General features: G+C 37.2%; 1 protein-coding gene and 1 long non-coding RNA gene across 5 annotated transcripts in view; one reads left to right on the top strand and one right to left on the bottom strand.

Moving 5' to 3' along the window:
* Positions 1-24749, top strand: part of nf1a (neurofibromin 1a) — an 86574-nt gene that overhangs the window by 47229 nt on the left and 14596 nt on the right. For all 4 annotated transcript variants that reach the window (XM_077565422.1, XM_077565423.1, XM_077565421.1 and 1 more), the window contains 10 exons: positions 7279-7437; positions 8567-8664; positions 9783-9929; positions 10061-10207; positions 10742-10852; positions 18798-19230; positions 19302-19642; positions 21251-21453; positions 23399-23592; positions 23746-23886. In XM_077565422.1, coding sequence (XP_077421548.1) covers positions 7279-7437; positions 8567-8664; positions 9783-9929; positions 10061-10207; positions 10742-10852; positions 18798-19230; positions 19302-19642; positions 21251-21453; positions 23399-23592; positions 23746-23886 — 1974 coding nt within the window. The remainder of the gene's footprint in view (positions 1-7278; positions 7438-8566; positions 8665-9782; positions 9930-10060; positions 10208-10741; positions 10853-18797; positions 19231-19301; positions 19643-21250; positions 21454-23398; positions 23593-23745; positions 23887-24749) is intronic.
* Positions 14221-24546, bottom strand: LOC144051868 (uncharacterized). The gene is made up of 3 exons (XR_013294060.1): positions 24461-24546; positions 16664-16775; positions 14221-16565 (listed from the first exon to the last, which is right to left on the bottom strand). It is a non-coding gene; the product is annotated as an uncharacterized LOC144051868 (long non-coding RNA).

Raw genomic sequence — 24749 nt, 5'->3', positions numbered from 1 at the left:
CTTCAGGTTTTTCCGGTTCACTGCTGTTGATATAGCGCCTCCATAATTGCGCAACATTGCAACTGAAACTAAAATGCGTTCCTGCCGAGCTCAATCAACACAGCTGGAGCAATGTGTTGAACGATATCAGTGGCTCAGGCTGGAGGTGGCGAGCAAATTAGGTGGAGGGGGCCGCCTCTGAATTTTGTACACAGGAAAAACCCTGAAATGTAAGCAACAAAGATAGCCGACTCTGATAAATTGTTTCTTCCGGTTAACGCAGTCATTCCAAATCCCGTTGTGTTATGTGAACCTATGTCAAATAACTAAATTAAAGTAACAATAAATAAATATACATATCTGTTTAGAATATTGTAAATTGTGTTTTGCCATCCACGGTCTGTCTCTTCATGGGCGTCACCATTGTCGAGTGATTTCAGATAAAAGCCTGTCAGTGAAGTCAGGGTCCTTCTTTTTTTCAGATTTACATGGTTGGGGGATCCAGGTCCAGAAAGTAAAAACACAGATTGGCTTTGGCCACAGGTGCTTCTACTCAATTAGCAGGTGAACAATCTGTCTCCACATGTTGAGTAGAAGCACCTGTGGCTAAAGCCTAACTGTTTCAGCGTTTTAAACTTTCTGGACCTGAATTCGGATCTCCCAGTTCAAAGGGGTGTTCCTGGTATGAAGTCAGAAAAGTCCAACTTGCCACTTTCCTCGAATGTAGCATTAGTGTTAACATAATGTTAGCATAATTGCCTGTACTCCATATATTTCAGCTCAATGGCCTATTGGTAGAATGTCCGTCCTAAGACAGAGAGGTCCTGGGTCATAACAAAGACAAAAAAAAAATGGGACCCAATTGCCTCCCTTCTTGACACTCAGCATTAAGGGTTGGAATTGGGGGGTTAGATCACCAAATAATTCCCGAGCACCGCTACTGGTACTGCTGCTGCTCACCACTCCCTCAGGGGATGGGGCAAATGCGGAGAAAGAATTTCGCCCCACTTAGATGGGTGTGACAATCAGTGGTAATTTAGCTTATTTGCTAATTTTATGCTAAAAACCCATGAAGTTTCAAAACAAAAAAACAATTGCAGAACATTAAAAAAAACAAACTGATGGACCAATACCCCATGTTCAGTTGTTAATGTATAAGAACACATTTAGAGCTAAAGAGAAAAAAATAATGTTTATTTCTATATTAATTTGAGATCATTTGATTGTCTTCTTTTTTTACATATACATTGCTGAGGTTTGTGATCGGAACTCAGTCAGCAGATACTTAAAACCATAAACGCAGGTGCCCAAAAAATGTGATTGGCACATCCCAAGCGACTACAATCGATGACCAGTCGATGAGCAAAAAATCTTTTGTGACAGCCTTATATACAGTAGTGTGAAAAAGTTTTTTTTTCCCCTTTCTGATTCTTTTTTTTGCATTTTTGTCACACCTAAATGTTTCCCATCGTCAAACAAATTCAAATGTTTGTCAAAGATAACACAAGTAAACACAAAATGGCTTTAAATGTTGTTGGGGTTTTTTTAGTATTAAGGGAGAAAAAATTTACCCTGTCTGAAAAAAGTGATTGCCCCCCTAAACCTAATAGCTGGTTGGGCCAAAGTCAGCAGCAACAATAATAACTGGCAATGAGTCTTTCATATATGTGTGGAGATGTTTTGGCGAACTCTTCCCTGCAGAATTCCGTCAATTCAACAACATTGTAGGGTTTTTGAGCAATCCAATAGCCTTTTAAATGTTATGCCTCTCAGCATTATAATCAGATTCAAGTCTTGACTAGACAATTAGGCCACTCCAAAAGTTGACTTACTAAAAAAGTAATTGCAGAAATTACAAAAGTAATCATGAAAATGAATGAAATTTGACCAAACCAAATGAACCGTATAACTGGGTGTTCAAATTGTTCAAACCGTATTTAAATGTAATAAATGAAAGACTAATAAAATTTTCAGAATCAGCATGTAAATCTAAAAATACAAAAATAACTTAATAGTTGTTGTCATCGCATCTCTATTGTACAACTCTCTACTACAATCACTGTACTACTAATATTGCTGCCATTTTATGCATTTTTAATTAACAGTCTCAGGAAGCAGCGGCATTCATTAATCTTTTACTCTTGGGACTTGCTATTTGCTCTTACCCAGGAGGCTTTTTTTTTCAGAACATTTCCTCTGCAGTCATATTTCTTCTTATATGGATTTTGCACATCTGCATGCTGCACCGGCCTCATTTGACTTTAATACCTAATATATGACTTGAAAAGCTGATGAAATATCCTGAGAATTTTTCCTCCAATACGTATGTATGGTGTCTTTCCATCTTTGCATACATAAGCCTGAAAAAGGTAGTTAGGTCAAAGGTCTTATCACTAGGGTACACATTCCATGTCATCCCTTTTGTAAGGCTCAATTTTATTCATTGTATTTCAGTGCGAGTGCCCTTATAATTACTGTATATCCACTTTCAACTGAATTTGCTCTTTTAACACTGATTACAACAGTCCTCACCTTCCAGATTAAAGCATAATGTATGTGTTGCAGAGATCAAAGACAGTGTTCTCTTACAAAGTATCTCACGATCAAGAGATTTTTCTGGCACGACTAATCACGAAGCGCCAGTGTCATTCAGACTAACTCAGTGTGTCTCACATGGATCAGTCCTCTTTGAAATAGGTGCTCCATCCACATTATTTATACATTGACTTGACAAAATTGTATCTCTTTGTGCTTGATATTTTGTGTATCATTTGTTCTTTTTATTTTCAATTGCCAATCGAAAAAAATGAAAAAGTGAACAAAACAATAGAAAAATGTGATATATATATATATATATATTTTTTTATATATATTTTTTTTTATTATTATTTTATTTATTTTTTTTCAGTTTTGGGCTCAGATAAAAAAATGACTTGGGGAAAAAAAAGCCACGGCGGAATTTTATTTGATCATTTAGCTCGTTGGTAGTGGAATTTTGATAGCAAGCATTAGTATCTTGTAAACCGTCACAATCAGTTTGGATCACAATCCATAAAGTCATCCATCAGCTATATCATACATATCAAGGACAAACATCAGCTTTGAACATTTCAGTATTTTTCTACTTATTCATGTCCACACGACTCTTAACAGTCAGTTTATTTGCAGTGTCAAATGATAACATTTTTTAATCAGATTAATCACATTTTAGATTTTGGATTAATCACTTAATTAAAAAAGCTTTTCATCAACATTTTTTGATCGCCAGATTTAAAGAGCACCTGTTATGTGTTAATTCTTTCGACATTTAATGTTATGAAAACGTCTTCAATATTTCCACATGATCCACTGCTCATCCTCCTCCTTTTTCTAATTAGTCAATTACTTGCCTAATTTAAAATGGCGAAAAAAATGACTCCAATAGTTTGACATGAACAAATATTCTGAATGTCATACACAAACATTTATTTAATACTTTAATTCATGTAGTTATGTTTATTGCTCAAACACAACCTGTGCTACCTTTAACATAACCATCTGCTGTCAGCTAAAGGATCTTAAAATTAATAGTGTGATTAATCTGCATTAATACATGATTATTGCGATAATTTTTTGTGATCAATTAATTGGTTAACACTTTAACTTTGACAGCACTAGATTTTTAAATAAACTGAGCAGAAGGAAAATGTTGACAAAATGATTCTGACTGCAGCTAATAGTTTTGCTTTAATTTGAATTGGACAAGGCGTAAAGAGCCAACATCTGTACTTAAACCCCTGATAACCCCTGAGCTTGGTCCGGATGTCTTTTCACCTACTGCTATACTACTGGACATGTTAATTTAAGGTATGCACTTCACTTTCAGCCAGTTACTGTATGAGAGAACAATTCAACACAATGTCAATCTAAGATCTTTAAAATCATGCATCAGCTATAATAATGGTGTATTAAAGTACATTAGGATGAAGAAGAAACTGGTGTAAGTGCAAAGACAGATACTTAGTTTTAAATATTGTTGTAATCAACTTCATTCTGATCACACACAGCGAGGAAACCTTACCACTGCTGTTTTGCTTGTATGGTTACTTTGTTTTGAACCAAAGCCAATCCCTTTACAGCCACAGTGCTGGATATATCTTTGCTATTAGTCTTTACCAAACTTCTGGGTAAGTTAAATATTGTCCTGGGGCTATTTTTCTATTTCGTATTTTTAATATGAGCCTAAAATTAAAAATGAGATGGAAAGAGAAAAAACAATCACACATATTTTTTGTTATTATTCAAATACTTTGAATAAACTACATTTCTTATTCATAGTTTAGTAAATGGCAAAACAGTGTGTAGTTTATAAGTTACAACATTCGAAAGCTGACCCTATCCCTAATGCGTTTTTTTGGCTCATGTTGGTAAGAGAAATAAAAATGCTCGCATTCATTCAGTACAGTGGACTATAAATTGAGTGATTCCCCTGTGCGTGCGTGCGTGAGCCAAATAATCCTGTAGTGACGTATCAATTGCTGGACTTTTTGTGTGCATTGGCTCTGACGTGTGATTTAGCGCTACTAATGTAATAAAAATGCGACACAACGGTTGAGTGATGTAATAATCACGACACATCAAAGCAATAATGCAATTTGTTGCCAGCACTTAACAAAATATTGATTTTCAGCTATATTATCGATTCATTGTTGCACTAGCCCTTAAGCCATGCTGTGTGTGTGTACCCTGAGGTGTAAGGTCAGCATGACTTTGGCACAGGGATCCATCACTTTCTGGCAGATCTCATCTCTGGATATGGAAATAGAGATTTTTGTGATAACCTATATCTCAATAATAGTCTTCAAGAGCATATATCCAATTGATGTTCAATATTGTGGAACAGTGTGGCTTGGTAGGCGATAAAGTGGTCTAAATCAATTTGTTTCACAATATTATACTTCTCTCTAATCTCTGTGCACCTTCTTTTTGTAGTAATCTGAGCCAGTATGTCAATCAACAAACATGCCTGTTTGTTACATGCTTACATAACCACCAGTGCATTGGACATGTTTATAAATGTGGGATAGGCCACTCAGTATTTCACAGAGAATTGTCTCATGACTCTCGGCGCTTCTGTAATTTTTCATGGAAAAAGATTCTACTGTTGTGAGGTATTGGGCGAGAGCACCATATTTGCAACGATGCCAGCATCCCAAACCTCGTCATCTCATCATTTTATCATGTAGTTCACCACACTAATTGAAAATAAAACTTGACATGTTAGAAAAGATGTATTGACACTATAAAAAACAAAAATTGACACTGAAAACACTCCCTTGAAAAATTTGTGGGATTTTTCTGAATTTTATTTTTCACTGTCAGTTTTCAGAAGTAATAAACACACTTAACAGGTGCACCCATTTCCTCGCTCGCCATTTTTCAGAACCTTTTTGGCTTGGCCCTGTGTTGTACAGCTCCAGGTGCCTACAGACTGAAATTATTATTTTGTCCATCTTTGATCTTTTGACATGCTACATGCACAGGACTCACTGTGTGGGTGTGAAATTGCCGTTTATGTGACGTAGAAAGTGAATTCTCAACACCCATTGGCTGTCGCAATGTGGTGTGTCTTACAGTACAAATTGACCAACTGGAGCGAATGGGCTTGCCCAACTCGCTTTGCGTCAAACGCATCAATCTTGCCACTCAGTACAGATTCACACTCATCTACGCCAACTGCATTGACTTCTTATGTAATCACATTGCCGGAATAGTTCAATTCAAATTCAGTTTGATTTGGCATTTACACATTGTTCGCCCATTTCTTCAGTTAGAGGAGAACCTGCTGTTAATGAATGCGTGTGTGTCTACTGCAGCTGTTATTGCTGCCCCCAATAATTCAACAATAAATTACAATACTTATAAAGCAATATAAATAAAACTTATGTAATCTAATGTATTTTTAAATTGATATTTCAATTAACACATATTTAATTTAAAGTATGTTTTTTAATTGGTGATTCATTTTACACAAAGTTTGGTAATGAATTTTTTGACGTAACAAAACAAAAAAAATAATTAAGGAGCTGGCTCTTTTCAAGGGTCCAAGCCATAAAGAACCGACTCTCAAAAAACAAATAGACATGAAATTCCCATCACTTCTATACCGGCCAAAACATGTTAGGTTGAAAGTGAGAAAAAACACTTGAATCTGCAATCCATGAAGTTGAAATGTATTTTTTGACACCTAATATGTTTTTCAATTGATATCCTTTTTTCTTGTCATTGATTTTTTTTTTTTTCAAAAGATATTTTTCCACAATACCAACATTCATTTTCAATGCCAAAACATAATGACAATTCTCTGCCACCATACTATAACAGTCTACATTTGGACATATGTAGACATAGTTGTTTGAAACCTAGCTAAAATGCTTACTTTTTGGTTTCGCCACCTACTTCTCCTGAACTAGATGCTGTGGCTTTCGGCTTACTCTTGCAAGTCTCTAATTTGTCATCATCTTCACTATAAAATTTAGAGTGTTTAGTTTTATTTGCCTCCAAAAAAAAAAAAACTCAAGACAACAATACAGTTTTCCCCTTATTTGTTTGGGAGAGATAGCACATTGTAACACGATCGATAATGACCATATAAAATGGTAGAAATTGCACAAAAGGGAAATGCAAGCATTTCTTTTTGCTGGTACACCATCTTCTGTTTTGGAAGTTTGATAAATCTGAATTACATTTCAGTTTCAGAGATTGTTGTAATTGGTGTAATCCACAATGAATTGTGACGGGGGCTTTGGAACATGCAACCCTGTCTCGCTTCCAGACAAGATGTATTAGTCACTAATTTGGCTCTTCCACTTTTTGGCATCATGACTTCATTATTGTACATCTGTCATTCACTGGTTGAATATCGGTCTGCATTTCTAAGCACATTTTCTGCTCAATGTGGTTGAGTTCATTCTCATTTTCTCTCTGTCCTAGTCCTGATTTAGAATTTATCTGGAGTGAAATTCAATCATGCTCTGGTTAGTGTTCCGCATGAATTCAGAGTATCCTTATTCACTTTTCCTTCTCATGAAACCAGCATTTATGTTGCCATGCCTCACCGTACTCCGCTCGACTGTAGATACTGATGCTGGATAAATATTTTTCAAATCATTGCCTCATTGTGCCCTTCATAAAATTCATGTTTTTGTCCTTCTCTTTGCCTATTCCTGCCCCCCTTTCCCAAACCTTTATTTTTGTTTTACATCTGTTTTGTTTTTCCCTTTTCAACTGCCCCTGCTTTTTTCATGCTCCTCCACACAGGTGGTGAGTCAGAGATTCCCACAGAATAGTATTGGTGCAGTGGGCAGCGCCATGTTTCTGCGCTTTGTTAATCCGGCCATTGTATCCCCATATGAGGCTGGCATCTTGGAGAAAAAGCCTCTTCCAAGGATAGAACGGGGTCTCAAGCTCATGTCTAAGGTAAGAACATTAAGAGGAGTTAAATAAATAATGATTCGAGTAATCCGGACGCTGAATTTCAAATTGCCCAACTTTAACCCAAGAGTGCCATCTAGAGGAGTAAAAAATATCACAAACAAATGCTAAATTTGGATTCCTTATCCCCTTTCCAGCGATAACAGGGTCTTTGAAATTGGACCAGTGGTTGTTGAGAAAAGGCGATTTAAAATTCAGCAGCCACAGCCATTTAAATTAAGGGGGGTGCGAGGGATTAAACTGCAATATCTCAGAAACTGTTGATCCAATCAGGCTGAAATTTGGAAATTTGACTTTCCTTGCCATGAATTATCGCCACACCAAATTTGTAAAGGGGATGGGTTTTCAAAAAAATTCTGGGTAATCTGAGGGGGAATGATCCAACTATTTAGTCCCATGGGGGAATTATATCAATTATATCTTATCTTCTGAAGATTCTCCTAAAAGTGTCGAGTTCAGGTGAGGCTGCCGAGTAGCATTGTTCGGAAGGCAGGTGCAGATGAAGGCATTGCAGAGGTTTCGGCACCCTCAGTTTTCTCCATTCTTCTTCTTCTCTGGCAAGCTGATGGAGTGGTCTTTGACTTCTTCTCATCGTAGATTAGTATTAGAAATGCGCATATGGAGCTGCTTGGCCCGTGTTGAGGCAGAAAGGGAAACTACAGTACTGAACAGTATGATGTGGCATGTGGTTAAAGACATTTTCCTAACATTCATATTTATGGACATCAGTCAGCATTTGTTCATATCTACAAATGTTCGTAAGGATGTTCATAACTCGGGGGGACCTCCTTTGGTACCACATTGTGCAGGACCACCCAATGGCATTGGGAAACAGTTAATTCATTATAGTTGAATATTACAGTGGATGCAAAACTTCAATGTCTTCAGGTTCACATAAACCTTGAGTTAGAAGTGTATGCTCACAAACCCCACGTTCCCCTTAATCCTGCTCTGCACATATGCCACCTACTGTAGTATTTAGGGCAAAAAGTTTAATTTCATTTAATCAGATCGGACAATCTTGCCTATGTATACTCTGCCTCCAATCTTAGATCATTGGAGGGCTACATTAATGCTTGTTTCTTATCGTAAATCTGTTTTTTGTTTTTTTTAGATTTTGCAGAGCATTGCCAACCATGTCCTGTTTACAAAGGAAGAGCACATGAGGCCTTTCAATGATTTTGTGAAGAACAACTTTGATTCAGCCCGAAGGTATGACACTCAGAATTTTAAAGGCACTTATTGTAACCACCATTGTTTCCTTCCCCACATGATCAGGATTGCTCAATGTGGAGAACTGCTAAATAGTGGTCAGTGGCATTTTTAAATGAAGAAAGTTGGTTGGCAGCCACCTGGGTATTCTTCTTACCTGGAAGATTGCAATGAGCTCTCTTACCAATACTGTATGTCTGATCCCAAAATCAATTTCAGTGGCCAGACTGATAATAATTCAGTCATTTGTTGCAAGGACCAACAACAAGAGATGTCCCAAAGCCCAATGAAAACAATTAACATGTGGCAGCCACTAGCTAGTTTAATCAGTAAATATAAAGTCGACAGGAACAATATGTTGGATTAACACAAATGACTTCAATAGTAACTTTTGGCCAAATTGTAAGTTTATTTATTATACAAATTTGGATAGAAAAGTGACACAGTTGTCATTTTTGGACACCGGATCACCGTCACACCGCCCAACCCCATGATTCATAGCATTTTTTTGTTATTAAGCGATATTTAGCTTTAGCACTGGTACGCCTTTGAAAATCACTCCTGTTGAGGCCAAAAATAATCTTTATTTAGTGTTTGTAAATATAAATAAATGGGCACCCCTTTGGATAAGGGTGATGAAATTATCCTCCAACACTGAGGAGATCCTCAGAAAAACACTACCTCCTAATGAATATTATCAAGATGTTCGATTACTCCTTTATAGAAAGAATCACCAACTTCTCAATCTCCAGCTACTTTCATTCAATTGGCTTTCAGGACTACACCACTAAAGTATCTGTTGACTGTCTCTTATATATTTCACATGCCCTCACACCCTTTGTTCCTCAAATTTGAGTGGCTCCCATCAGACAAGAGAAATAAAATATGCACCCCAGAAAACAAACACTCAGTTTTTAGCTAGAACCTTATACACATACAAATTGGAATCACTTTTTATATGATTGTTATCAAAGTATTAATTCCATTTTTAATAGAGCTGCCCTATTGCAGGAGTCATCACTGATGCTGATTTAATCCGATTGTTATATAATGTGTCTGAATATTCAAGTTGCTTCACTTTTTGGTCTAATTAGTGTCTTCATTCCTGGTTGTCACAGTTTTTTTTTAGATATAGCATCTGACTCTCCACCCAGTGACTCTGTGAACCACAGTCTATCCTTCATCAGTGACGGTAATGTGCTCGCCCTCCACCGGCTATTATGGAACAATCAGGAGAGGATTGGCCAGTACCTGTCCAGCAACAGGTCAGCATTTATACTATGTAGACAACAGTTACCAGACATGCTTCTTCATCAGTTTATTAATCAAAGCTGGCACTGTGTGATTTACTGATGTGCAAAATACTTTATATATACATAATAATCAATCTTCCCAGAGACCACAAGGCTGTTGGCAGGCGTCCTTTTGACAAAATGGCAACCTTGCTTGCTTATCTGGGACCACCTGAACACAAGCCTGTGGCTGATACTCACTGGTCCAGCCTCAATCTGACCAGTTCCAAATTTGAAGAATTCATGACCAGGTAAGATTCTTTCTTCTGAATTTGTACACAGTGCCTTCACATTGTGCCTTCTATTGTACAACCCCCTCCCCGGCCTGCGATTATTTATTTCTGCTAAAATAACAAAAATAAAAACATTTTGAGACACCGCTGTTGATACAAAATACAGATTGTCTTTATTTCTTGTGCACAATATATTTCAGTTAGTTTCTCATTCTGCAAATTTTCTGCAAAATTTTGACACAGGAAATGTCTTAGGATTGCATTATAAGTCTAGGGCAGGCCGTTTGACTACTCACTCATTTGTTAACAATTAAAAAAAAATAAAAATAAACAATTAGGTGCAGTTTTAAAATGTTAACTTACAATCAGTGATTTTGCATTGGTAATTTTCTAAACTAAAAATAAGATTTGACTGAATCACAGTTTTTTTGTTTTGTTTTTAGACCACAGTCCAGTTGGGTTTTCAAATCCAAAAGCTCTCACATTATAACAGGATAAAAAATATTTTAACCATGTTGGCTTGTAGGTCCCATGTTTTTTTTTGTCTTATAGACACCAAGTACATGAAAAAGAGGAATTTAAAGCGTTAAAGACCCTCAACATCTTCTATCAGGCTGGGACTTCCAAGAGCGGCAATCCAGTCTTCTACTATGTTGCTCGCAGGTAAAACAAGGATAAATTTTCTTTGCAATCTGTAGCAGTAGCTTCTGCTCTTCTGTCAAAATTTTTTTGTCATCTCTTCTGCGTTTGAACAGTATAGTAAAATCTTGCTCCAGGACGTCCAGGTTATATTGCGCCCCTCCTTTGTTTAGCCTAATGCTGATTATGGGTAAGATCCCATGGTTCTACATTCCTCTATTCATTGGCCCCTGCTGCCGACACAAATCAAAAATTAGAACTTCCAAATGCTTTAACAACATAATGTGGTTCTAATTTTTACATGACTCCTAATAACAAATATTTAAACACAAAACCTCGTAATCTATGTAAAAATCGGACAGTGGATTTTCCGCATCCAAGTTTAAAATGTGATTGAAAAAAGGCATCACTCACTCGTTATCCCTTATAATTCCTTGCAAGAAAATCATTTTATCATTATCCATAATTTTATTCAACAAAACACAAGGCACAAAAAACGTATTCCCCCCTTTAACTTTAAAGTGTGTTTTGATTAAATAATAATACATGACGTGACTCACACAGAAACAAAAAACATTCCAAGGTTATCTTGGAGAATGATGCACATAAAACAGTAATTAAGAGCAAGAAATGAACAAATAAAGTGTTTGTTCAGTTGCTGAAATAGTCAAGAATAAAAACAACACGGGGAGGAGGTATTCATAGTTGTTAAAAATGCTGAAATTAATATTGGAAGCGACAGACAATATATAAGCCATTGGAGTTGTATCAAAATCATGTGATGAGAAATGTCCTTTTCACGCTTATTTAGGACATTAGTCAACTCATTAGCTATTTTCGGATTTCGGAAAATGGTAGATTGAAGTTATTGTTTTTTAAATTATTACAATTGATTCTATGAATTACTGTAGTTTCAAAACATTGTGCATCTTGGGCAAAAGATGTGTGTTGACTTCTTTTTTTAAGGTGATAATTATTTGTTCATTTGGATGGTCTGAGGGGGTTCTAAAATTTTTTGCAGAGTTCACACAGATTGCAGTAGAAACATTGATGAATCACAGATTTGTTTTAATGATTTAGAAAGCAACTCAACACCAAATCAACCTTTTTTTTGCTGATAAACTACGCATGTTTGTTGAAAGCTTGACTTAGGGGCAGTCTGTGTGGCGCCATCTTCAGGTTAAACACTGGGCCTCTCCTTGGACGAGCACGGATTACCAAGGCCATTGGCTCAGTCTGGTACAAGCATACTTAGTGCGTTGGAGTTGGAAATATTAACGTTTGCGAACATTTTTATTTCAAATTTTAGGTTAGTGATCGATTAACATAGCGTTTGTTTAGTTTATTTAGCATAACTTGTTGTAGGATAGAAATTTAGACCACATCAACCCTTCTCCCCCCACCTCGCAGGCCCAACAATCCTCAAAGCAACCCATTGAGCCTCTTTTTCAAATAATAGTTAGGGGTGGAGCAAGAGTCTAGTAGCGTGTTGAGTTGCTTTTTAAGTGCAAATTTGTGCCTGTGCTCAGTCACATATTCTGTTCTAAAAGAGTGTTTGTCAACTACTTTTTGTTGGTTAAGTTTTTATAAGTAATTAAAATTGCCCAAAGTCATTTTCTGCAGTGCAGATATAGTTAGTTACAGCTTTCATTGACAGGATTACCATTTGTGATGCTTTGTTTCATTTAAGAAGTTATAATGGCAGAATTATCCAGTCTTTTTTGTGCCAGTGCTTTCCAGTGCACTTTTAATATCGAATTGTTGTTCAGATGTACTCCCTTGATGTGTACTTCCAAAGGTTGTAGCTGGTGTTGTGGCTTCTGACTGCTCCTGCATCTCTGGGAGAAAGGACAACCTTTTAGAAGTTCTCTGAGACATGAAGCTGGCAACAGAAATCTGATTCGATGACCTCAGTGTTACTTGTCCATTGTCATTTCCATGGCTGACAAATGGTGAAGGACCTGCCCAGTCAGTTGTTGTCATCTGCTGCTTCTGAAGTTTGCGTTTCTTCACAAAGATGATCAAGAATCCAACAATCATTGATACCAGAGCCAAACCTATTAGTCCTGCCACTACTTTACTGTGAATTAGTACATTATTAGAATTTTCTGTTGGAGGGTCTTGGATTTTATTTGGCTCTGTGATGATACTGACTCTTGAAAGTTTGTATGCGTCAGTGGACTGTGTAGTATCTTCACCTTTATGTGTAGGTTTGTTGTCAAGAGACGAGCTTGAAGATGTGGTTGTTGTAGAAATGAAATTTGAGTCTGTAGTTAAATGCATCATTTTAGTAGTAGAGGTTTGTTGCATGTCGTGGCTATGGGTGGATCTTGGCGATGCAGTGCTTTCAAATACTTTTATGGTGTTTGTCATTCTTACGGTTGAATTCATTTTCAGGGAAGTCATGAAGCTGGTTGTTGTTGTTGCCTGAGCCACCTTGATGTCTTTTGTGATATTTAGAGGAGATTTTTGATTGTAAATCACTGTTGGTAGCTGGATGTGAGAGACATTTCCTTCGATCTCACCAGTTGTAATTTCAGTAATACTGTCACCATGGCCAAATGTTGTTGCTGCACCACTTGTATGCAATGACAATGTGAAAAACAGGCTTATGAAGTGGAGAATCATAGATTCCATCTGTCTTGTTGCTGTTTGGTGCGTCTTTGTAGCTGTAATTATATAAAGTTTTTTTCAGTTAAAATGCTATATGAGCGAATAACAAAAAATATATTGTCATATCTTTAGCCATAGATTATTACTGGTGGTACACTAAGCTGGTAAAAATAGATTATGTTTAAGTTTGAGATCCTCAATTCCTAGTTAATTGTACAGAAATTAAACCGTTTTGACTGTATTTTTGACGGTTAATTTGAGCTGGGACTTGCTAACCAGAGAGCTTCTTAAAGAGGCATTCAAAGGCATGACAAGGTAAAATGCATTGAGAATAAGATGTTTATATTAGGGCTGAACAATGTATCTATTCGGATCAGAATTGTAATCTCAGACAACACGATTTTGTGATCGTCAAAGCTGCTCGTTTTAAACACGCTTGTAAATGTTACTGTACATAGTGAATAAATATTATCTAAGAAAATCTTGAATCGACACAAATTCTTAATATCTGTCAGAAAGATCGCAATTGATACTTTTCAGGAAAATGTTCAGCCCTAGTTTATATTGTCTTAGTTGACAGAAAGAAAATATGTCACACAAGAAAATAACCATTTTGAAAAGATGTAGCTTGTGAAAAGTACTCATTGCAGCTGTAAGTCAAAACATTTTGCATATTTTAGCAGAACATTTCAGAGGTTTAGACCGGCTGCATTATTTTTAACAGACTCCCAGTACACTACACCTACATCTTGTGTGTATAAAGTAGATCAGTCTTTGAATTGACAGAACTCAAATATAATCAGCAGAGCTACGCTTAAACCACATTATAGTTTATTTCATATTACAAATGAATCAAAAGGGTAAATGAAATGACAGAATTGAGCCAACTGTTGATAAATCATGCCTATTTGTAGTTGATAGGACTTTTCATAATGATCAGAATTCTGAAGCAAAAAAGTTGTATCTGTGGAAGAAAGTAAAATATTGATGATGAAGGTGTTGAATTTCTTACCAATGTTAGTAGGATTTCTCTGAAACCACACGCAGAGTATCTTAAATTGAACCAAGAGTACTGGGTTTGAGTGACAGTTATAGTAACTGTTCTGCTTACTGCTTACAAAGACTGACCGACTCCTGTTTCACATTCAGGAAGTCTTGTGAAACAACTGGCAACCCATTGCATTCTAATGTTAAGCGTAATTGTTCTGTTTTTACCCTGAATATACTATTTCATTTAAATTATCAGAACTATTGACCTTAAGGACTCCAACTTGTTAGATATTTCACATCCAAGCTTTGTGCATGCTAATTATGTGAATTTGTGTTAATACTGTTCTCGATTTTAATCTTAAATAAGGAATTATGGTTTTATATAATACTGAACATTTCAATCATGGTCAACATGTACCATTGTCGTTGCTATAATCAAGAGAGCTCTACTACAACAGCAAAATAAGATGCATTGAAAGATCAATATGCACTTTATTAATAATGAAACACGTTTTCCATTAGTTGGCGTTATAGCACTTGTCCCCAACCTCATTTGCACCATGAACCTGTTTCATATTAAGATGTTTTGAGTGACCGTAATAAAAACAGATAAAAGTAAATAATTAATTATACAACTCACCATTACGCTGAATGTAGTAGTTGTAATTAGTGAGTCTTGCACTTTTTGTTCTTCAACGAGCTGGTTTTATGGAATAATGTGTGGCCCGTCAGAATACGTGAGCCCAGGATGCAGTGTAGCCCATTACATGTATTTGACAGTTGGAAAACAAAAGAGAAAACTTTGTAAAGTAGGCTTCCCTATCATAAGTTGTGAACACTGTATTCTAAGTTCTCAGGGGATTCCTTTAGAGAGGACCAGGTGAAGATAAAGTGATAGCCAAAGTAAATGAAATGGAAATGACCGGCATTCTCAACCTGGATCATCACACAGAACTTGAAATACAGCTGTCAATATCTATGGTAGTGAACCCTCTCAAATGATATTGGAAAAATGGGAGTGTGCGTTTTAATTTTTCCGCCCCATTTGGCAGTAGCCATTTGAAATTCAATTTCCTTAATTGAGCAGCTTTAAACAGCTCCTCAGGATGCTGGCCAACCGGGTTCATCCAAACAAATCATTCAGTTCTTTCATTTGAATGATGGAAATTATTAAAAAAATATAATCAGTATTTGGTTCAGTATTCTGTTTTCTGTGAAAACATAAGGAAAAAAAGACTTCGCCCATTATTTTAACAAAGGTGGCGTTGTGGGATAAATCACACTTGTTGACTTACATTTCTGCTATTATGTGAAAATGTAGTTTCAGCTGACCAAAACACAAATTAAGTTTCACATTAAAGGTCTGAAACAAGTCTTCCTTCTAGCCATTCACATACAGTAGTACTAAATACCTTATACAAGCAACATGCCTAAATCGGGAGTGGGAGTCATATGAGGCAGCTCTTCATTTTAACTAGTCCTCGTTATAGGAGCTAAACAACTTGTTAAATATCTGTTGAAGTGAACAGACTGTAGGATTCTGCGTTTAAGACTGCAGTTCACCAAAGTCACTTGAAACTTCCAAGTCTTGTGAATTAGAGCGCAACATCTGACCATCACTGGTCTCAGGTTTGAAAGCAATTCCCTCCTGTTCACTTTCTGCCCTTGCCCCCTCCTCTTCCCTGTGCATTTCAAATTGGTTCTCTTCCTGTATTTTTTTGTCTTCTGCTGTCTCCTCCTCCAGCAAGACACTGGTCTCACATGGCCCAACAAGTCCTCCACTCTCAGGTGGGCTAGTGTCCCAGTAATCTGTACTACTCACCAAATACATATTGGAGTGGGAGGCTTGTGGAGCATAAACCTGGCGCCGAATGCGGCAGACTTGACATGCCAATACCACAGTGGCAATCAAAAGGCAAAAAATCAGACCTCCTGCTGAACCAAAAGCAATGAGAGCCATCTGAGTGTCAACCAAACAATCCGCTCGAGTGTCACTGTTGTGCTTGTCAGAAGAGTTTGTCTGATCTGTTGTGGTTTGGTTGGGCTCCATAGTTGGAAAGGAAAAGTCTGCATTGATGTGACGGAGTAACAGCATGACCAACAGACAGAGAGCTCTTGTTCCTTCCATTCTGTTCTGTAATTTAGAGAGGAAAAAATAATTTAATTTCATCTCAAGTTGATTTTCTAAATATTGCCTCAACTGCTGTTGCACAATTTTGTGTCAATACTTACTTCCTTAGAGAGAGTGAGAGAGATTCTTTTTTGACAATTTCTGCTGATGTCCTACTAACTTAACCTTTAAATGGTGTCGTTATTTTGGACTCCTTGCTTTTGTAACACAAATCTGCCAACAAAAGACAGAAATACGTTTTGCTGTTACAACAATATTTATTTTTGTCACATACATCAACACACATTAACTCATTCACTCCCAGCCATTTTCACAGAAGCAACCCCCTTCGCTGCCAGCTGTTTTACTAGATTTTGACTGATTTTGCAAGCAAGGCCCACTGAATATTGTGTTCTGTTGCTCTACAGACATGGAACCCACCAAAAGAAAGATTAGTCTCTTCTTTCATCAGGAAAGAAATTATATTTTTGCAGCAATTAGCATTACAATATAGCTAAGTTTCATCATTATTCACAAACCTGTTTAAAACTTGGGAAAAGAGCTTATTTTCAACATGGCCCTGGCTGATCCCTTATACTCTGCTGCCATCTCCTGGCCGTTTTTTGTAATAACTGGCATTACTTTAAGCGACCTCTTCATGTCAGAAGCTGTATCAAAGCCGTCAGTATGCTCTAGCATTAAAAAAAAAACGTATAAATACCTTTTTGGGAGTTACGGACAAAGTATTAACTCTTTGACTGCCAGACGTTTTCAGAAAAGGGATGCAGTCAGTGCCAGACGCATTTTGACTGATCTTTCAAGGTCCACAGAAAATTTTGTGTTTGGACTATGGAAACACACATACTACCAAATGAAAGATTGGACTCTCATCTTTCATCAGAAAAAAAAAGTTTGTTTCTACCTTATTCCGTTTTTCAGTAATCAACAATAGAAAATGGTTAGTTTCACCCAAATGCTCTGTTTTGAAACAAAAAACGGAGAAATCAAGCTTTTTGTGAAACGATATTATTTCATGTACTCTAGTGAATTTGAGACCTTTTTTTTCCATGAATGATGCCACAAACACCTAAACAGTGCTTTACTTCTGTAAAAAAAACTATCACCAACAATGAAAAAGTGTTTTTTTGATAGCAAAATACGTTTATTTCCATTCAACAGTGTAACAATTTGACAAAACAATTTCGCAAACTATTTACAAATGTGTGCAACCGTGGTACTATTTACAATTGTGTGGATGTTTCAAATACAGTTTTTCTTTTTGTAACACTCCCCTGCGTGCAAGGAGACGCAGCAGGATTTGCACAACAGATTAGTTTCACTGCGATTGCAGACGCTACACTTTTTTGCTGGATTTTTTTTCCGGGGAATAGCGAGTATATACCGCAGTGTGTGCTTGGCCATGTTGCCATCAAGTCTACTCTCAGGATCATGATACGGTGACGTTACGGTGGTGTTACGTCTGGCTTCCTCATGTCCTTCAGTTCCTATACCGGGTGGTTGATCCATCTTATCCGCTCCATTCATGGTGGCATCGTAGTCCATAACCAGTGTCTTCTCCGTGATCAGACTGTACCCACTCCTCCGATGAATATGCATTGGACTCGGGGCACTCTTCGTCGTCCGATTGAACGTCCGCCTGAGCGTGCTCGGTTGTGCTCCGCGTTTTCCGGCGTTAGCATCGCTAGCCGGTGAGGCTTTATGACGTGATCATAGCCGCCGCGTCAACGCTTCCAACTTCGGCTTCAACCTCGGAGTCACCATCATCATCATCGTCGTCATCAATGTGCTCTTTAGCATTGGTCGATGCTTTTCGTCTTTGAAAAAAATGCTCAAGCATGAGCTGCTTGCAACCGGTCGCCATTATGGCTTCCTCAGCCATTGTCCCCTCAACACTCTAGCTCCGCCTCACGTCTTCTACTGACGCCTACCCAATCTTGTCCAAAGAGAGTCATCGCTGCCATCTAGGGGCCAAAAATAGGCATTAAACTAACTAGATCTGCTTGATACTTTCAGCACAACTGGCCAAGGATTTCCTCCACCCGTTTCCATAAAAAAAAAAAACTTGGTGAACGTCTTTTAACGTCTTTGGCGCTCCTCCGTAGGTTTTTACTAAACGTCATTTAACGTTTTTGGTAATAAAAGAGTTAATAAATATATTTATGTGTTTTTGGGTTTGAATGAGTTAAGAAAACCTTCAATATGTGAATGTCTTCTTGTTTTATACCATTCCTTTAGATTCAAAACTGGACAGATAAACGGAGACCTGCTCATCTACCATGTGCTCCTCACCCTGAAACCTTATTACGCCAAACCATATGAGATTGTGGTGGACTTGACTCATGTGGGCCCAAGCAACCGCTTTAAGACAGATTTTTTGTCCAAGTGGTTTGTGGTCTTTCCTGGTTTTGCATATGAAAATGTAGCCGCTGTCTATGTCTACAACTGCAATACTTGGGTGAGAGAGTACACTAAATACCATGAGAGGTTACTGACTGGCTTAAAGGGTAGCAAGAGGCTCCAGTTCATCGACTCTCCAGCTAAGCTAGCTGAGCACATTGAACCTGACCAACAGAAGCTACCTGCTGCCACACTAACTCTGGAGGAAGATCTCAAAGTTTTCCATAATGCTCTCAAACTGGCGCACAAAGATACCAAGGTGTCAATAAAGGTGAGGTTTTATCAAAGTTAACTGCATTACTAACTAGATGAAGTCAAACAATATATTTTCTTCCCCCTTAGGTCGGCTCGACGGCGGTGCAGGTGACCTCAGCCGAACGGACACGTGTTCTAGGACAGCCTGTCTTCCTCAACGATGTCTACTATGCCTCCGAAATTGAGGAGATATGTCTGGTCGATGAGAGCCAGTTCACACTCACCATGGCTAACCAGGGCACACCACTTACTTTCATGCATCAGGAATGTGATGCAATTGTTCAATCTATTATCCACATTCGAACACGATGGGAGCTATCGCAGCCTGACTCCATCCCGCAGCACACCAAGATCCGACCCAAAGATGTTCCCGGCACACTGTTAAATATTGCTCTGCTCAACCTGGGCAGCTCTGACCCCAGTCTCAGGTCAGTCGTACAGACCAATTATAATTCTTTTTAGCAGATTAAAAAGAAATAATAAAACAAAAATCAACATGCTAGTCTTTACAGACTGAAACCATAAATAAAGTTATTAAGAACAGGTTTTATGGTAGATTTAATGGAGTAAAATTATACTTTTTCCCCCTGTAATTTGGTACTGTATAATTACAGCGTGAAGTTGTGTCCAATGCAGTGTATGAGCAGTAGTAACTAGTGATGAAACGTATCATCATTGATCCGTGGTCGGTTTGGCTCAGGCCCCACGGTTCGAATCGCGCATGAGCCGCGGATTGGTTGGTGGGGAAGAACAAAACAAACAAAGTGCGCATTCACACTTAAGCAACATGATCAGTCCACATTCACTGTAATAGCAGAGGAAGTTGAAAACCTTTGTGGACCACGTACGTCGCATGTGTGGGAGCATTTGGGCAAGTTGGGGTGAAATAAGTCCTCAAATTAATGATACAGGATTTTTTTTCTGCCTTTTTTGTCAAAGAAGCTGAAACATACCCAACGTAACACGGTGTGATGGCTAGCATGACTTTCCTTTTAGACGTTTATTGTAGTTTTGATTGACATTGTAGGTGACCAACACAACGCTATCCTGAAGAAACCGCTAATTAATTACGCCGTCATTGTATGATACGGCAGAAGTCAACGACGTTAGTGGCAAGCAGTTAGCTGTTAGCATGACCAACGAGTGTCTGGCTGGTAAGTAAGTGAGTTTGATAGCTGATACCTGACTTTAATTCTTTTTCAATATTCTGGACCAAGGCTACTTTGTAATTTACTCTCCATGTTTAAAATAAGGGAATGTGCCTTAAATTGCACTTCAGGTTTTTTGCTATAAAGAAAAAAAAAAGATAAATAGAACTGTGTCTTCATTCATTTTATAAAACACATTTTATAAAGCCCATTGGAAAAATAAATATATTCAACTCAAAATGTCAATTTTAGGAACCACAACTATAAGCCATTAATACCTTATTTTACACATGGATCATGTATAAAATAAGAATGTTTCTGCCTCATATTGCACTTAAAGTTGTGTTCCTAATCCTAGACCTTTTGACTTTGATTTTATTTTTATTTATTTAATGGGCTGATCCACACAAAAAAAACAACGATACAATCCATGACTCAGATCCGTGATACAATCCGTACCGTGACTTTTGTGATCTGTCGCACCACTAGTAGTAACTAATTGCGTAGCAATAAGCAGACATATTTACAGTAATTTCTGGACTATAAGACGCTACTTTTTTTTACTTACATTCGACCCTGCAGCTAATACAAAGGTGATATCCATCACAAGGGTGGTGCACTATAAAAGAAGTGCAAGAGCGTCAGGCAGAGCAAAACAAACCAAGTGAGCCCAATTACAGAACATGAGCGAGACAATTTGCGCCCTCATTATGGAAAAGAAAGTAGTGGGAGCCCGGTGCGGTAACATTAAAACACCTGCGGCTTATATGTGTAACAATATATATATGTCATTGTTAAGTGAATTTCTGTCTTGTGAATTAAGATTGGTGTTGAAATTTTACATTCATGTAAAATTTCAACACCAATCTTTTGTCCATTCTTGCTCAGATCTGCAGCTTACAATCTGCTGTGTGCTTTGACTTGCACCTTCAACCTGAAGATAGAAGGTCAATTGTTGGAGACATCAGGCCTCTGCATTCCAGCCAACAACACTCTTTTCATAGTGTCTATCAGCAAGACACTAGCTGCCAATGAACCCCATCTGACACTTGAGTTCCTGGAGGAGTGCATCTCAGGCTTCAGCAAATCCAGTAAGCCGGCACACGCTGAGGAACGCGATTGAATGCTACTGAATTACATATATTTATATGTATGTGTATTAGTGCTGTCAAAGTTAAAACGTTAACTGATTAATTAATCACAAGAAATTATCACATTAATTATGAATTAATACAGATTAATCGCACTATTAATTTTGACCATAGATTATCCTTTAGCGTGACAGCAGATGGCTACGTTTAAGGTAGCACAGGATTTGTTTGAGCAATAAACATAATTTCATGCATTAAAGTAAAGCATTTAATGAATGTTTGCATATCACATTTAGAATGTTTGTTCATGTCAAAATATCGGGGTCATTTTTTTTTCCATTTAAAATTATGCAGTTAAATAACTGATAAGAAAAAGAGGAGGATGAGCGTGTGCAGTGGATCAAAAAATGTTGAAGACGTCCTCATAACATTAAATGTCAAAAAAATTAACACATCCGATGCTCTTCAAATTTGGCGGGTAAAAAATGTTGATAAAAAGCCTTTTTTATTAGGCAATTAATCATGATTAATCAGAATTCTAAGATGTGATTAATCTGATTAAAAAATTTCGTTGTTTGACAGCTCTAATGTGTATACAACACTGTGGTCCAAATTATTATGCAAATAATATTTTCTCAGATTTTTATAGTCTATGCAATTGGCATTCAGCATTATTTTCATTTAATTTGTTGAATTAGCAGCATTAACAGGTTGTATTTGCTGAAATTAAAAGCAGTTTCAATCAAAAACATCTCAACAGGTCAAGTTACATCTTAACGTAGGCCATCTTATTTGGTAACAGGGTTGCAATTCTTGCATCAATTGAACTTGGGAGTTTTTGGACAACTTGAATGTCAGATGTCCAAATTCAACAAATGACTATTTTCAATTCTTTACAACCTGTAAAATGTCTTGAAACATCACTATGCATAATAATTTGGGACTGTGTGTTTTTATTTTTGAAAAAAAAATACTGTTATCATTGGGAGGTTTGTTTAAAAACATTCAAATTATTCTCTTACAGTTGATGACTGAGTGCCATTTGCATAGACTATTTATAAAAAGGGAAAAACATCATTTGGTAATATATAATAGAAAATAGGAGGATAGATTGAATGTTCATTCTGGTTGTGGTTTGCAGTGGTAACTTGCAACTTCTGTATTATATTGAGAGCTGATGCTTTTTTTTAACTCATAAAGGCAATAAAGTTGAGGTACAGCACAAACCTCTATCAAGTATGCACCACTTTGTCCTAAGTGGTAATAATGTCCAACATGTTGCATAATTAAAACATTTGGATCCACTAGCAAGTACTGCACCAACATTTGATGTTTTCTTAACCCATCATTTGGTTCTTAACTCATTCACTCGCAGCCATTTTCACTGAAGAAACCCCATTTGCTCCCGTCTGTTTTACTGGATTTGACTTATTTTGCAAGGCCCACAGAATATTGTGTTCTATTGTTATAAAAACATGTAACCTACCAAAAGAAAGATTAGAGTCTCTTCTTTCCTCATGAAAAAAATGTATATTTCTATTGGTTTCCATTTTGCAGCAATTTGCATTAGAATATAGCTAAGTTTCACCATTATTTACAAATCTCTTTTAAAACAGTGGGGAAAAGTGCTTTTTGCAACATGGCCCTGGTTGATCTCTTATACGCTGCTGCCATCTGCTGGCCGTTTTTTGTAATAACGACCATTGCTTCAAACGTTCTCTTCAGTTAAGAGGCTGCATCAAAGCCTTGTGTATACTCTAGCATAAAAATTAAAAAAGGCGCATAAATACGTTTTTGGGAGCTAATGAGTTAAATTGCAAGGAAATGGCTTGAGTAGTTTTTCAGTTAGGCTGGTTACACAGTACTAAACTTGTGGTAACTAGTATCACCGAACATTGCCATTAACCAAAAAGTGAATATGTTAACATAAATGTTTGTTCTGCAGGTATTGAGCTGAAGCATCTTTGTCTGGAGTACATGACACCCTGGCTGCTAAACCTTGTTCGCTTTTGTAAGCACAATGACGATGCCAAGCGACAGCGTGTCACTGCCATTTTAGACAAACTGATCACCATGACCATCAATGAAAAACAAATGTATCCATCTATTCAAGCTAAGATCTGGGGCAGCTTGGGCCAGGTGAGTGAACCACAACAATGACTTGAGGAAATAATGTCATTTTTATCTACATTTAGACTTCATCAAATCTAGAGAGGATAAGCGGTACAGAGAATGAATAGAATGAATTTTGTATTTTTGGAATTCCTGAAATTGCTCTCATATTGTATTCAGATAACAGATTTGTTGGACGTGGTGTTGGATAGCTTTATCAAGACCAGTGCCACAGGAGGTCTGGGCTCTATCAAGGCTGAGGTCATGGCTGATACTGCTGTGGCTTTGGCATCAGGAAATGTCAAATTGGTCTCTAGTAAGGTGAGGCTATCCATTTTCATGTTTTGCCGTGAGATGTTACTTGTTTTTGGTCCATAGGTTAAGGAAAACTGTTTAAGTAGTAAGGACTGCATGTGACCTTGACTTTTATGCCCCCAGTAGATGTTCACTGCTATTATAGCTGTCAAACAGGTAAACCTTGCCAAAATATTGCTGTCAAATATAAACTCGCTGATCATCCATAAAAAGTCAGTCACAGGCAACTTGACTTTTTCTTAATTGTTTCTTAAGACCTTTGGATTACAGGTGAAGCATTTTCAATAATAACTAAAAAATATACTAGTTGCCTTGATTTAATTTTGGTGGATCCTGACCAGGGATATGATGAGATGACGAAGAACCTGCAAAGAAGTATTCTCAACTCATTTACTTGACTTGTTAACAACAGCCAAACTGCTAATAAATGATCCAAGTTTATTAAAGTAGCTGGAATAAAATGTTATTTTACTTAATGTGTTTAAATCAGCACCTTATTATCACTGCATTTAACCGAACACAAATGTAGATAACCAATAAAATGTGTTAATAATTGGCATGTAAATGTTAAAATACTTACCAGTCGAAGAAATAAATTCATCTCATGACTTTAGTGGTAGAGGGACAATCTCAACTCGCTTCTGTATGTGCTATTTCCCAGTTAGGCTTGCTACTCATAAACAAAAAGAACACACAGGCAGACACAATAGTAAACCCAGGCCCTGGCTCCTATTATTGCAGACAGCAGCACTACACTGTAAGAGGGCCATTGTTTCGACCATTTCATCAGCACAGCCAGTGTTGCACTTGAAGTAATCATTAGCCTATAAAAAATATATATTTCATTCTGCATATCATAAAGATTTTCA

This window comes from Vanacampus margaritifer, chromosome 5 (assembly GCF_051991255.1).
Source record: "Vanacampus margaritifer isolate UIUO_Vmar chromosome 5, RoL_Vmar_1.0, whole genome shotgun sequence".
NCBI lineage: Eukaryota > Metazoa > Chordata > Actinopteri > Syngnathiformes > Syngnathidae > Vanacampus > Vanacampus margaritifer.
This window is presented reverse-complemented; position numbering and strand designations above follow the sequence as displayed.